This window comes from Lithobates pipiens, unplaced genomic scaffold (genome assembly GCF_037356315.1).
Source record: "Lithobates pipiens isolate NorthernLeopardFrog02 unplaced genomic scaffold, aLitPip1_a1.2 Scaffold_13, whole genome shotgun sequence".
Lineage (NCBI taxonomy): Eukaryota > Metazoa > Chordata > Amphibia > Anura > Ranidae > Lithobates > Lithobates pipiens.
The window spans coordinates 524829044-524844648 of NW_027507718.1; the positions used below are offsets into that span (position 1 = coordinate 524829044).

General features: G+C 45.0%; 1 protein-coding gene across 1 annotated transcript in view; it reads left to right on the forward strand.

Moving 5' to 3' along the window:
- Positions 1 to 3327: 3327 nt before the first annotated feature.
- CDC25B (cell division cycle 25B) overlaps positions 3328 to 15605 on the forward strand; it is a 31347-nt gene continuing 19069 nt past the window's right edge. Inside the window, exons 1-4 of the mRNA XM_077478116.1 lie at positions 3328 to 3775; positions 10871 to 10950; positions 11387 to 11425; positions 14726 to 14738. Coding sequence (XP_077334242.1) covers positions 3609 to 3775; positions 10871 to 10950; positions 11387 to 11425; positions 14726 to 14738 — 299 coding nt within the window. The 5' untranslated portion in view covers positions 3328 to 3608. The remainder of the gene's footprint in view (positions 3776 to 10870; positions 10951 to 11386; positions 11426 to 14725; positions 14739 to 15605) is intronic.

Sequence of the window (15605 nt, forward strand, 5' to 3'; positions counted from 1 at the left end):
GTGATGTATGGAGGCCTAAGAATAGGAAGGTCTACACCCCTACAGTAATATAGGGGGCACCCCTATAAAATATATTTATCCCCCAGCACAATTATAATAAAATCTGCACCCCTATAAAATATATTTAGCCCCCCAGCACAATTATAATAATATAATATAATGGCTTCTGTCTAAATTGGCCCCAGTATATGACCTTAGATTGTAAGCTCCTTGAGGGTAGGGACTGATGTGAATGTACAATGTATATGCAAAGCGCTGTGTAAATTAACAGTGCTATATAAGTACCTTAAATAATAAATAATATATTTGTGTTTTTTGTTTTTATATTGTGGCATTTCACAATGCATTGTGTATATGGAGTGCTGGAAGATATGGTAAAAAGATTTTTAGCTGCATGCACAAGCTTATAGAGGGGTTTGCAGCACGCTGAGGCTCCTTGGCCCGAAGGTGCACACATGGGGCCATTTGGGGTGTATGGCCTAGCCAACCTACAGAGCAACCATGCAAAAAACTGATGAGCTTTACTACCATTTGGTGTTTATGAGTGTTGTACTTTCCTGGAATTATTGCTTTTTGCCACCAATGTCTCTAATAATTGTGCAAACAGTAAGACCATTACCAGCAGACCAGACCTTTACCAATCAGTAGACCAGTACCATGGCCAGTAGGCCAATCATCACTGGTGCAATGCAAATAGAGGGTGTACTGATGATGTACAGTATAGGAAATGGTGTTTTCCAAACAATTAAGGAAGGTGGGGGGTGGGGCGCAGATGGGAGCTATACTGGAGATTCAGACCCCGGGCCACCTTGGCACATACAAATGTATAAAGACAATGAGCTGTGCTTGTCAACAGTCTTCTATATACATAACAGCCTTAGAGGGAAACTCTATTCATCTGCTTAATCATTCACTGCCTCTGCCCACCTCAACGACCCTTCAATGGGGCCACTTGGTGGCAGATTTTAATATTTCAGTGGTTCGGTGCATAGATGGGCCACCAGTGGGCGGAATGACCCCCACCGCCCTGTTTTAGACATGTCCCCCCCCCCCCCCCCCAGGGTGACATCCTCTCACAGCTGGTCTCCACAATTACTTATTACATTAGAAAGCACCTACAATGTAAAGACCGGGCAAGGCCGTTGGGAAGAATGAGAAGATCTGGTCCCCCTCCCCCCAGAGTCCCTGAGGCATATGAAGCCAGTACATGATTCACCTTCCAAGGAACCCTACAATAATGTAGGGAGCACCCCTAACAATAGGAAGGTCTACACCCCTACAGTAATATATTGAGCCCCCAGCACAATTATAATAAGATCTGCACCCCTATAGTAATGTGTGGAGCCTCCTGCATACTTATAGAGACCTTCCCCCCTATAGTGAAGTAAATGCCACACTGAATATGATAGAGATCTGCACCCCTATAGTGAAGTATATGGCCCCGCTATAGTGAGTGATATACTGTATGGGGAACCTAGCACACTTTTAAAGATCTGCACGCCTAAAGTGATGTAGGGAGCACCCTGCATACTTTTTGAGATCTGCACCCCTATAGTGATGTAGGGAGCACCCCGCATACTAACAGTGATTTGCACCCCTATAGTGATGTATGGAGCACCCTGCATACTTATAGAGATCTGCATCCCTACAGTAATGTATGGAGCACCCGGCATACTAACAGAGATCTGCACCCCTATACTGATGTATGGAGCACCCTGCATACTAACAGAGATCTGCACCCCTATAGTGATGTATGGAGCACTCTGCATACTTATAGAGATCTGCACCCCTATAGTGATGTATGGAGCACCCTGCATACTAACAGAGATCTGCACCCCTATAGTGATGTATGGAGCACTCTGCATACTTATAGAGATCTGCACCCCTATAATGATGTATGGAGCATTCTGCATACTTATAGAGATCTGCACCCCTATAGTGATGTATGGAGCACTCTGCATACTTATAGAGATCTGCACCCCTATAGTGATGTATGGAGCACCCTGCATACTAATAGAGATCTGCACCCCTATAGTGATGTATGGAGCACCCCGCAATAATAACAGAGATCTGCACCCCTATAGTGATGTATGGAGCACCCTGCATACTAACAGAGATCTGCACCCCTATAGTGATGTATGGAGCACTCTGCATACTTATAGAGATCTGCACCCCTATAATGATGTATGGAGCATTCTGCATACTTATAGAGATCTGTACCCCTATAGTGATGTATGGAGCACTCTGCATACTAATAGACATCTGCACCCCTATAGTGATGTATGGAGCACCCTGTATACTTATAGAGATCTGCACCCCTATAATGATGTATGGAGCATTCTGCATACTTATAGAGATCTGCACCCCTATAGTGATGTATGGAGCACTCTGCATACTTATAGAGATCTGCACCCCTATAGTGATGTATGGAGCACCCTGTATACTAATAGAGATCTGCACCCCTATAGTGATGTATGGAGCACCCCGCAATAATAACAGAGATCTGCACCCCTATAGTGATGTATGGATCACCCTGCATACTAATAGACATCTGCACCCCTACAGTGATGTATGGAGCACCCTGCACACATATAGAGGTCTGCACCCCTATAGTAAAGTACAAGGCACACCCAAAATAATCTATGCAGCCCTCTGCACACTTATACTATAAATGTCTGCACTCCTACAGTATTATTTGCAGCACCCTAATAGTAATGTATATGGCACCCCTAAAATGATGTATGCATGACCTCTGCCCTAGGGAGTAATAATATATATATATATAAACTGGCGACATAAATGCATGCAGCACCCCATAATATTATATGCATTCCCAGCTATATAAATCATTTATAATAATAATAATAACCCCCCACACTCTTATAGGAAGGGGGGTGGGCAGTTCTACAGCAGCAAATGTTTCCCCCAAACAGTATTGCAAGCAGCACCCCAATTTTTTTAAGTATGCATCCTCCTACACCCTTATATCAGTATATATGTATTCCTCTAATGTCATATATGAAGAACCCCCATAATAATCTCTGCAGATGTATAGGGATGTGTGTGGCCCCTGTATAGGGAGGGATGTATAATGATGTATATGGACCCCAGTAGCGCTCTCCTCTCAGTGACAGCGCTGTGCAGGGACACCCCGCCCACTCCTCTCCATACAAGCCGAGTGACAGCTCCTGGCCCCGCCCCTCCTCTCTCCTTCCAGGCACAGTGACAGTGGCTGGCCCCGCCCCGCCCTCTCCCCGCACAGGGTGAGTGACAGTCGCTATCCCCGCCCACCCGGCGCTCCCATTGGCTCTCCCCCCTCCGCCTGGTTGTGTTATTTTTCGAATATAAATGGTGCGGAGGATCGGGGAGAGAGAAAAGGCCAGGCCGGGCGGAGAGCGGAAGGATCGGAGGGTCTGTGTGTGCCCGGCCGGCTACTACTGCTTCTTCACCACCCGCTGGAGGATTATCACCGGATTATAGAGAACGTCTTCCCCCCGCCACCCTCCATCATCCCCCCCGCTCCGCACCCCGCACAACCCCGCTCCTCACCCCGCTCCGCACCCCGCAACCTCCCTGCTCCGCACCCCGCAACCTCCCTGCTCCGCACCATGGAGATGGAGAAGATGCTGAACGACTTCAGTCCTCTCCCGGGTACCCTCCGCCGCCCCTCCACCCTCCTACCCTGCGGACTGAGCCTGCTGAGCCCCGAACCCGGAGTCCTGTCCCCGGTCACCAGCCTCACCTTCACCATGAACCAGCTCGGAGGCCTCGGGAGGTGAGACACGCCGATAATATATATACACCGGGGATTACAGAATATATATATATATATACCGGGGATTACAGAATATATATATATATATACACCGGGGATTACAGAATATATATACCGGGGATTACTGGGAGGATTTTACTACTACCCTTCTTCTGCACCCCTTTCCCTACATCCTCTCCTGCTCCCCTTCTTTTTGAACCCCTCACTCTTCTCCCGCACCCCTTATTTTGCACTTTCTTCTGCACTCTTCTCCTTACTGTTCTCCGACACCCCTCCTTTTGCAGCCTGCACCCCCTGTCTGCACCCTTCCTTCTGCACCCCCTGTCTGCACCCTTCCTTCTGCACCCCCCTGTCTGCACCCTTCCTTCTGCACCCCTCTGTCTGCACCCTTCCTTCTGCACCCCCCTGTCTGCACCCTTCCTTCTGCACCCCCCTGTCTGCACCCTTCCTTCTGCACCCCCCCTGTCTGCACCCTTCCTTCTGCACCCCCCTGTCTGCACCCTTCCTTCTGCACCCCCCTGTCTGCACCCTTCCTTCTGCACCCCTGACCCAGCAAGCACTGATGCATGCAGTATTCGATTTGTGTGGACGCTAACCCCCCCCCCCCCCCTTCTGATGGCACTCTTCTTTAGTATCCCCTCTTATCCTGGCACCTTGCCCCCCCCTTCTGATGGCATTCTTCTTTAGTACCCCCCCTTATCCTGGCACCTTGTCCCCCCCCCCCCCCATTGATGCATTTATTTCACTATTTCCTGTCTGGGGTATTACATTAATATGCATCCCTTTTTGGCACCCCTGTATGCATTCAGGAGGTCTAATTTTGCTGTATTGCATTACTATATGCATGCTATATGTGGGTCTGACACCCCCCTCTCCTGACACCCTGTCGCCCCCTTTCCTGACACCCTGTCGCCCCCTCTCCTGACACCCTGTCGCCCCCTCTCCTGACACCCCTTCCCCCCTCTCTTCTAACACCCCGTCCCCCCTCTCTTCTGACACCCTGTCCCCCCTCTCTTCTGACACCCCGTCCCCCCTCTCTTCTGACACCCTGTCCCCCCCTTTCCTGTGACACCCTGTCCCCCCTTTCCTGTGACACCCTGTCCCCCCTTTCCTGTGACACCTTGTCCCCCCTTTCCTGTGACACCTTGTCCCCCCCTCTCTTCTGACACCCTGTCCCCCCCTCTCTTCTGACACCCTGTCCCCCCCTCTCTTCTGACACCCTGTCCCCCCCTCTCTTCTGACACCCTGTCCCCCCCTTTCCTGTGACACCTTGTCCCCCCTTTCCTGTGACACCTTGTCCCCCCCTTTCCTGTGACACCCTGTCCCCCCCTCTCTTCTGACACCCTGTCCCCCCCTCTCTTCTGACACCCTGTCCCCCCCTCTCTTCTGACACCCTGTCCCCCCCTTTCCTGTGACACCCTGTCCCCCCCTTTCCTGTGACACCCTGTCCCCCCTTTCCTGTGACACCCTGTCCCCCCTTTCCTGTGACACCCTGTCCCCCCCTTTCCGTGACACCCTGCCCCCTTTCCTGTGACACCCTGTCCCCCCCTCTTCTGTGACACCCTTCCCCCCCTCTTCTGACACCCTGTCCCCCCCCCCTTCCTGGCACTCTAGCCCCACATATTCTGGCTCTTCATTGTTTCTACATTTGCATCATGGGGTTTGCATTGATTTATGGGCCCCAGTCCTGGCACTGCATGTATACCTTCCATATCCGCCCCCCCCCCATAGTATATATACCTCCCAGTCCTGGAACCTCATGTATACCTTCCATATCCGCCCCCCCCCCATAGTATATATACCTCCCAGTCCTGGAACCTCATGTATACCTTCCATATCTGCCCCCCCCATAGTATATATACCCCCCAGTCCTGGCACTACATTGTATACCTTACATATCCCCCCCCCCCAAGTCCCATATTGTATATACCTCCCAGTCCTGGCACTGCATGTATATCTTCCATATACCCCCCCCCCCCCCATAGTGTATATATTATTATTCAGGATATATACTTCTCAGTCCTGGCACTGCATGTATCCCCTCTCCCATCTGTATTGTATATTTCCTCCATACATTCTATTCTATTTCTGGAACGCGTTTATATTCCACATTTCTATTTTTAGCTCTATTGTTTTATTTTGTATCTCCATCTCTTACAGTTTATATCAGTCAGTAATCAGTGCGGATGTTGTGTGATTATATGTGATCACATACAGGCTGATACATTGTATATTGTATATGTGATCACATACGGGCTGATACATTGTATATTGTATATGTGATCACATACAGGCTGATACATTGTATATTGTATATGTGATCACATACAGGCTGATACATTGTATATTGTATATGTGATCACATACAGGCTGATACATTGTATATTGTATATGTGATCACATACAGGCTGATACATTGTATATTGTATATGTGATCACATACAGGCTCATACATTGTATATTGTATATGTGATCACATACAGGCTCATACATTGTATATTGTATATGTGATCACATACGGGCTGATACATTGTATATGTGAAAAGAAATTTATTGTCACTGTAACTGCTAATGTGGTATCACAGTATTTATTATTTTGCTATCTGTTTTTTTTCCATTGGCGCTTTGGTTATTCAATCAATTACATTGTATATGTGATCACATACAGGCTGATACATTGTATATGTGATCACATACAGGCTGATACATTGTATATGTGATCACATACAGGCTGATACATTGTATCCAATCCTGTTCTGTTATTATAATGACATTGTGTGGGTTGTGTTGGGTGATCGGTGTGTTGTGTATGTTGTGTATGTTGTGTTTTGTAGATGTTGTGTTGTATTCTCATCCAGTCTCCGGGGTATTTATTTTCTCCTGTATTGGATATATTGATGATGTTTTGGAGTTTTTCTGAGCACTTTGTGGATTCTGCAGTTTATTGATCGTCTGATCGGTTTATATCGGTGGATACGACCTCTTGTATTGATCTTTCTATACATTGACTATTTCTTGTGTTTTTGGATTCTGATGACTTTCGGCTCCGGTATTTCCATTTCTATGATGATCAGTGAAGATTTATGTTTGTGTTTTTGTTTTTTTTTATGTTTATGTGGTGTGTTGGTGTCCGGTCTGTATTCATATGTAAACTGCCCCTGTGACGGAGGCCTATTGTGCAGTACTGCATGCATTGCATTACCATGCATTGTTCTTCTATGGCTTGTTGGGTTTTCATTTGCCCCCCCCATTGTTCTGCCTTGGCCCAGTGTGGTCCACCTATAACAAAAACATTGGAACTAACAGGCTGCCTTTCCTGTTAGAATTTTACTTTTGCATAAAGCTACAGAAGGAATAGCATCTTTTGATCACAACGTGTGTCCCCAGAGAGATTCTTCATCGCTTCCTTACCTGGTGACAACACAACAGGAAGTGAGGAAAATCACATCAATTAGACACAACAATAAAAAAAAAAAACTTTATTAACAGAATGAGGACAATTCTATTAATAAAGGGCTGTTAATAGAATGGGGAAGGCCAAGAATCCGTGTCTGTTACTGTCTGTGTCCCCTTTAGTGAGCTTTCCTTACTTCCTGTGCTGGTGACAACACAACAGGAAGTGAGGAAAAATCTCATCAACTGGACACAACAATAAAAAAATAAAAAACACTGCCGAGAGCCTGTGACAGGCGCCTGTCCCCTTTAGTGAGATTTTCTTACCTACTGTGCTAGTGACACAACAGGAAGTGAGAAAAATCTCATCAATTGGACACAGTTAAAAAAAAAAAAACTTTATTGAATGAAGACGAGTCTATTAACAAAGGGTTGTTAATAGAATGGGGAAGGCCAAGAACCTGTGCCAGGTGCCTGTTACTGTCTGTGTCCCCTTTAGTGAGATTTCCTTACTCCCTGTGCTGGTGGCAACACAACAGGAAGTGAGGAAAAATCTCATCAACTGGACACAACAGTAAAAAAAACACTGCCGAGAACCTGTGACAGGTACCTGTCCCTTTTAGTGAGATTTTCTTACTTCCTGTGCTGGTGACAACACAGGAAGTGAGGGAAATCTCAACAATTGGACACTAGAATAATTTTTTTTTTTTAATTAATAGAATAGGGAAGGCAGGCTGATAACCTGTGCTAGATGTCTGTTGGTGCATGTGTCCCTTATTGGTGAGATTTTCTTACTTCCTGCTCTGGTGACACAACAGGAAGTAGGGGGGATCTCCCTAAAGGGGACACCAACCCCAAAAACCTGCTTCCATAGCTTTGCATTCTATGGCTATATTAATAGTCTATATTACAGATTATCAGTCTTTGGTATAAAATGAGGGATTTGGTTGCAGCTCTCTGTCATATTTTGGAATTGTTGATATTTTGGGAAGGGATTTGCCCCGCAGGGGACATTTGTCCAGGTGTGGGGTTCTGGGGACACCGCTGTGTCGGTTCTCGCACACCTTCCTATCTGATGACAAAGGAAGCGAATGATCACACCTCGTCATCAAACACCCTTTTATTGTACCTGGACGGGGGGGGGGGGGGGGTGTGGAATCGCTCATTAAACACCTCCAAACGTTTGTCTTTCCTCCTCCTCGGGTGTCCCCCGGGCAGGAAAGTGGAATATTGAGCCCCTCTGGCTACAGAAAAAAAGTCCTGGATTAGAGAGAGAGGGGCGGAGTCCTGTGATGGCAGGGCTGATTGTTGTGACAGTGTCAGAACACACGAGGCGATGTGATTGGTTGATGAAACAAATGTTTCAAAAAATGAATTGCAGAAAGTGTACAGTGATACATTTTATTGGCCGATTCGAACTAAAGACAAAACTTTTTTTTTTTTTTTTTCATTTTGGATAGGACTAGAACCTCTGTCAGTTCTCTTTTTTGTCATCTGTGTCCCATTAGGGAGATTTCTCTTCACTTCCTGTCCCATAGCCAAACAGGAAGTGAGAGAAAATCCCTACAAAGTGAGGGAATTATATAGAGCATGAATAGGGGGTTACACCTCTGTCAGGGTTTTTTTTTTTTTTGCCATCTGTGTCCCCATTAGGGAGATTTCCCTTCACTTCCTGTCCCATAGCCAAGCAGGAAGTGAGAGAAAATCCCTACAAAGTGAGGGAGATCCCTGGTTAGGAGATCCCTGGCAGAGGCATGATGGGACTTGTAGTTTTGCAACAGCTGGAGGTCCGCTAATTGCAGATCCCTGCTCTAAAAGTATAACTAAAGGCATTTTTTTTTCCAGATTTGGATGGAGTGGAGAGGGATTACAACACCTGTCAGTTTTTATTGCTGTCTGTGTCTCCATTAGGGAGATTTCCCTTCACTTCTCGTCCCACTGCCACAACAGGAAGTGAGAAGAAATCCCTACAAAGTGAGGGAAATCCCTGGTTAGATATGGAATTTATTGATCGCCTGTCTGTTTTGTTTTATATTGGCGTATATGACTAATAACCAGGGAATACCTGTTTGTCGTCATCAGAAATTGTGTCCCCATTAGAAGTTTTCCCTCTATTCCTGTTCTAGTGACAACCCAAAATTTTGTGCATTCCCTGCACTGGTAAACTCTAAAGTATAACTAAAGGCATTTTTTTTTTTGTCCAGATTTGGATGGAGTGGAGAGGGACCCCTTTTTATTGCTGCCTGTGTCCCCATTAGGGAGATTCCCCCCTCTTAGTCACGTTTACCGTTTTCTCATAGAGAGTGAAAAAAAAAAAAAAAAATGTGGGTGTTCAGCCAGAATATGAATTTTCCAGTTCTAATGACAACCAGGAATTTCTTCACTTTGCAGGGATTTCTTCTCACTTCCTGTTGTGGCAGTGGGACAGGAAACGAAGGGAAATCTCTCTAATGGGGACACAGATGGCAAAAAACAAAAACCTGACAGGGGTATAACCCCCACTAATTCATGCTCTATAATTGCAGAAAAGAATGAATTCCGTCTTCTCCTGCTGATTGCGCAAATTAGACGGCTCGACCCCCCCCCCCCCACCCCCATTCCCACCCCCATTCCCAGCCGCCTCCTGTGTTTGTTTGATTTAAACAGGAGAAACTGATCTGTGACGTTTAGAGCTTGTTTATATTTTTCTGCGATCGCTTTCTCCCGTGTTTAAAAGTCTGTGCGTTCTACACGAGTTTAGACGCATTCAGAGTGTCCAATCCGCCCCCCGATGCGCAGATTTCATTTCTGTCCTCTGAATGCAGATTTCCTGAAGTGCATTATACCATTCACAATCGTTACATCCATTTACCAATGTGTTTTATTTATATAGATAGATAGATAGATAGATAGATAGATAGATAGATAGATAGATAGATAGATAGATAGATAGATAGATAGATAGATAGATATAGATATATATAGATATATAGATATATATTAATATAATATTTATATCACTTTCATTCTCCCAACACAGACCACAATAAAAAACCTGACAGAGGTTCCAACACCCCCCTTACCACTCTTTGTTTTTTTTTTGGGGGGGGGGGGTTGTTCTTTGTTTTGTTTTTTTTGTTTTTATTGTTTTTTTTTATTTTCTGTTTTCATTTATTATTATTTTTTTTTGGGGGGGGGGGGGTTGTTCTTTGTTTTGTTTTTTTTTCTTTTTATTGTTTTTTTTTTTTTTCTGTTTTTTATTTTTTTTGGGGGGGGGGATTGTTCTTTGTTTTGTTTTTTTCTTCTTATTTTTTTTATTTTCTGTTTTTTATTTTTTATTTTTTTTGGGGGGGGGGGATTGTTCTTTGTTTTGTTTTTTTCTTCTTATTTTTTTTATTTTCTGTTTTTTATTTTTTATTTTTTTTGGGGGGGGGGGTTGTTTTGTTCATTTATTTTTAGAGGGCTTTTTATGTGTTTGTGTTTTTTTTTTTTTATTTGCAATAAGTTTTTATTGTATCCTCAATATGAAGTACAAAGGAATACAAAGTCATAAGGCATACAATTTCAATGAGACTTTCCAGAAAATAAATAACAACATTGGCTTTTACATGTATTTTGTGGTTTTATTTTTTTTACGTTTTTTTACCACCAGTTTACAAAGTAGACTTTTTTTATTTATTTATATTTATTTAATTATATTTTATTTATTTTTCTTTTTTGCAGCCTCAGCGACACGCCGAAGCGAAGATGCGTCCTGACCTCCAGCTTGATCCGCACCTCTTCCTCCGACTCGTCCGACTCCGGTGAGTGCGCCCCGGCAATTGCCCCTCGTCAATTAGGGTTGCAACATGCAATTGCTAGGGAGCCGCTGGGTGACTCTCCTCCTGGGTTGTAGCGGGTACCCAGAGTTTACCCGCAAAGAGAACCACCCTATAGCAGCAGCGGCAGCATCTTTATAGAGGAACTGTTGTCTTTACTTTCCGATAAATTTTATTTATTTTGCTGACATGGTTGTTTTTTTTTTTTTTTTGAATATTGTATAGTAGGGGGGGGGGGAGTGTATGATTTGGGAGGGGATCAGGGGGTCTTGATGGTGGGTGAGTGCACACACGAAATCTCGGAGGGTGTTGGGCACAGGAGAGCATGCAGGAAATAATCGCATACAGTGTTTTAATTCATTTAAAGTGATATCGCACTTTTTATTCGGCATCCTCTAACCTTTCTGTCTGTCTCTATCAGGTTTGTGTTTGGAGGATGTCAGCCCGTCACTGCCGAAATGTAAGTTACCTTCACTATGACTTGTCCCTGCATGCGCTGGCCGTGTAGATAGTTGTGTGTGTGGGAGGAGGTTGTGCAACCTGTTGTGTTGGCTTTCCTATTAGTGGAAATAAATTGCTAAAAATGTAAAATTTAACATGCCTCCCCCCCTCCCCCTTTCCTCCAATTCTGTACCTGTCAAGGATTGTAGCAGATCCTCACCTGCTTCTGTTCTGTAGATATTTAATAATGAGCCACCACAGTGTCTCCTAGCCAGTGTTCTGCCTGTACTGTGGTCACATGATCATCCCTGACCCTCCTCAGATAATACATAATTGATGGATCTCAGCATTCTCCAAGACCCCTAAGAACCACGATGTAACCAGAGGTCATGTGATCCCCCCCCCCCCACGGACTATAAACTGGAAAAGGTTAACATTTGTTCTAGTGATACAATGTATCTTCTGTGCATTCTGGAAAGGTTCCATAAAAAAAGGGTCGGGACTTGGCAGCATTTTTGACCCCCGTCTGAGCATCTCCAGGCTGGTCGCCCGGCAACCCTTCTGGTTTCTATGGCGTCTCTCAAACATTTTTTGAAGCCAGACTGAAAGGATGTTCAACCCTTGCTGGGCAAGCAAGTCAGGTCCCCAAACTCTTCCAGACAGTTTTCGTCCCGTTACATTCATCCTGATACATGTTCATAAAAACAGGCTTTTTTTCTACATCCCGTGCCCGCATCCTCCACCTTTTTCTACACTGCTTTCCAGGAATGTATGTCGGAGATTGCACACTCGTAACGTCAGTGCCTACCCCCCCCCCATCATGCAGTGCTACAGCAACTGTGTGCCCCGTCTGAGAACTATATTGCCAGTGTGAGGACATTGCACGTCCTATAGTTGTCCTTTGAAGAAAAAGGAGATGCCCCCTAAAAGGGATTTTAATGGCAACAACTCTACCAAAATTGAGTAAGATCAAATGTTTCTTAGTACATATAAAAAGGATCAATCACATATGTGATGATCATGTAAAAACAAAGCAAGAACAATTGATGAAATCATTGCGAACATGCAAGATATGTAATATAGCATATGTTACTCTCCAATATCCGAAAAACACTCTTCGGTTCCCCCAACACGTTTCAGGTACAAGCCCTTTTCGTCAGGGGTACTTAATAGGAGAATTTATGTTCAAATATTTATCAAAATAGGATAGGATAAATGGTACAATGTTATCCTGGTTTATTTCAAACAGAGATCAAAGGTGTCACTGCAAAGGATGGCATCAATGGAGATTACCGACACCACCCCTATGTCCAACCTGGGTGTCCCACGGAGGTCCCCACAGAGAATGGTCGCAGACCAGGAATAGTGGAAAAAAATAGAAGCACTGCCAGGGAGGATGGCATCTTGACAGGGGAACATTACATCAACACAATACAGGGAGAAGGTGGAAACACGTATACATTTGTGACCGCTCACCTAAGGACTAAGAAGGGTCTTGGTCAGGTCTATACTGCGATATCTCTCCCATATTGAACCTGGACCCTGTCATCTCTCTTTTTTTTTTTTCACCATTCGTGGTCTGTGACCATTCTCTGTGGGGACCTCCATAGGACACCTAGGTTGGACTTAGGGGTGGTGTCGGTAATGGATGCCATCCTCCATGGAGTGTAGACCTGACCAAGACCCTTCTTAGTCCTTAGGTGAGCGGTCACAAATGTATATGGGTTTCCACCTTCTCTCTGTATTGTGTCGTTGTAATGTTCCCCTGTCAAGACGCCATCCTCCCTGGCAGTGCTTCTCTTTTTTTTCACCATTCGTGGTCTGTGACCATTCTCTGTGGGGACCTCCATAGGACACCTAGGTTGGACTTAGGGGTGGTGTCGGTAATGGACGCTATCCTCCATGGAGTGCAGACCTGACCAAGACCCTTCTTAGTCCTTAGGTGAGCGGTCCCAAAAGTATATGGGTTTCCACCTTCTCTCTGTATTGTGTCGTTGTAATGTTCCCCTGTCAAGACGCCATCCTCCCTGGCAGTGCTTCTCTTTTTTTTTCACCATTCGTGGTCTGCGTCCATTCTCTGTGGGGTCCTCCGTGGGACACCCAGGTTGGACTTAGGGTTGGTGTCAGTAATGGACGCCATCCTTTGCAGTGATGACTTTTGATCTCTGTTTGAAATAATTCAGCAGAACATTGCACCATTTATCCTATTTTGAGAAATATTTGAATGTAAAATCTCCTATTAAGTACCCCTGACGTAGGGCTTGAACGTGAAACGCGTCGGCGGAACCGAAGAGTGTTTTCCGACATTGGAGAGTAACATATACTATATTCCATATCTTGCATGTTCGCAATGATTTCATCAATATAGACCAAGTCCAACTTATGTAATTGTTCTTGCTTTGTTTTTACATGATCATCACATATGTGATTGATCCTTTTTATATGTACTAATAAACATTTGAATCTACTCAATTCCGGTGGTGTTGTTGCCGTTAAAAGTCCTATTTTAGGAGGTATCTCCATTTTCTTCATATACTCAGGGACGTGGCAACCTCTTAGCGCTTTCTGACACGGTGGAAGCATTCGTATATAATTGACCTTTGCATCCACCGTTCATGTTGGGTTTCACTTTCTTTCTTATCGGTTGGTTGGAATTTCTTATCTGACCGTGATAAGGCGATAAGAGTCACATGTTGGGATAATGGCTGCCACGCACGCGTCCCTGCAGGAATGTGAAGGAGGACATCTGCTGTAGAGAACTCTGCACCTTCCATGGATGCAGCACAGCTGGCGGGGCCCCTGAGGAGCACTCCCATTGGGGTCCTAGGTGGAAGGATGTCGTTGTCTCTGCTAAGCTCACCTTTCCTCCTATGAGCCTCATAGCCTCTATGGGGAGGGGAGGAGGTAACCTGATTCGTAGGCGTTGAGGTTCTTCCAGTTTCACTTTTTTGTCATCCCGGGGAGGCCTGCAGAATGCCATTGTAAATTCCTCAGCTGGTGGGAAGGGCCGACGCTCAGCTTGCCTGGCTATGCTCCAGTAATAGGTTACCTATAACATGGAGCAACGCTAGGCAGCTGTTTGCATGGGAGAGGCTACGCTGGGATTTGTAGTCCTCCATGCAGCCGAGGAAGTGGTGAAGGGCGGTCCAGGAGAGCGCACGGTGCTGTTGCCAGCTGAGGGCGCGGTGCGTCATCGGCAGGAAATCCTCTGAGATGGAAACAGCTGAGAAGTTGGTTAACAGTCTGCGTGCAATTTCCCCCAAAAAGTGATGCAGCAGATTCAGGTTTCTTCTTCTCGGTGTGAGAGATAAAGCGTCAGTCCGCCCGGAAGCGTTTTTTTTTCACTTATAGGCAGAGTCTGGATCTGGGACTGGCTCTATTCTCACCCACCTTTAAATCTGACCTCCAGGGAAGGCAAAATGTAAGAAGGTTAAACTTCAAAGATCTATATGGTTAAGTTGGTTGGCTAACTGTATAAATAATATCCTAATAAAAATTTTATTTTTTTAAATTATTAAATATTATAATAAAAAAAATTAACATTAATTATTGTTTTTATTATTATTATTTTGCAGTAATAAAATTATCAAATTGTAGTAATTTTTTTAAAATAATATAAAAACTATATTAGTTATATAATTTTTTTTAGTTTAAAAAAATATTTAAAAAAAAACAAAAAAAACAAGAACACCAAAAACCTCACCCCCTTAACCTTGTTGTAATAGTAGAGGTGGAGTACAGTCATTTCTGCCTCTTGCCGGGCGGTGGTGACAGGTGTGCGATGTTTGGAGAGGAAGCAGATATGGCAGATGACAATCTGTGTTTGTCGTTTTCCTTTCTTCTAAGACAAAACCGCAGAGATCCTGAGCTGCAAATGCCACCGCCCCCCTCACCCCCCCTCCTTCGCCCACTTCCACTTTATCCCCTCTAATTAGGGCCAATCCAGCCCAGGGCCCCCAGCGCTGCTGGCACCTGTCAGCACTTTTCATGAACTGCCTCGTACAGACTTGGCACAAAGGACGGGGTAGGGACAGGTGGGGGGGGGGGGGACAGGAGGTGTCATGCTTGCCCCCTGCTGACAAAACAATGGGCAGCTGTTCGGATTCCTTCACCTTTCACCTCTGGCGTGTGCACGGCTGGGCGGCAACCACCAACCCGGCTTATTACCTGCGGAGAAGTCTCCTAGAATTTAGGAAAAA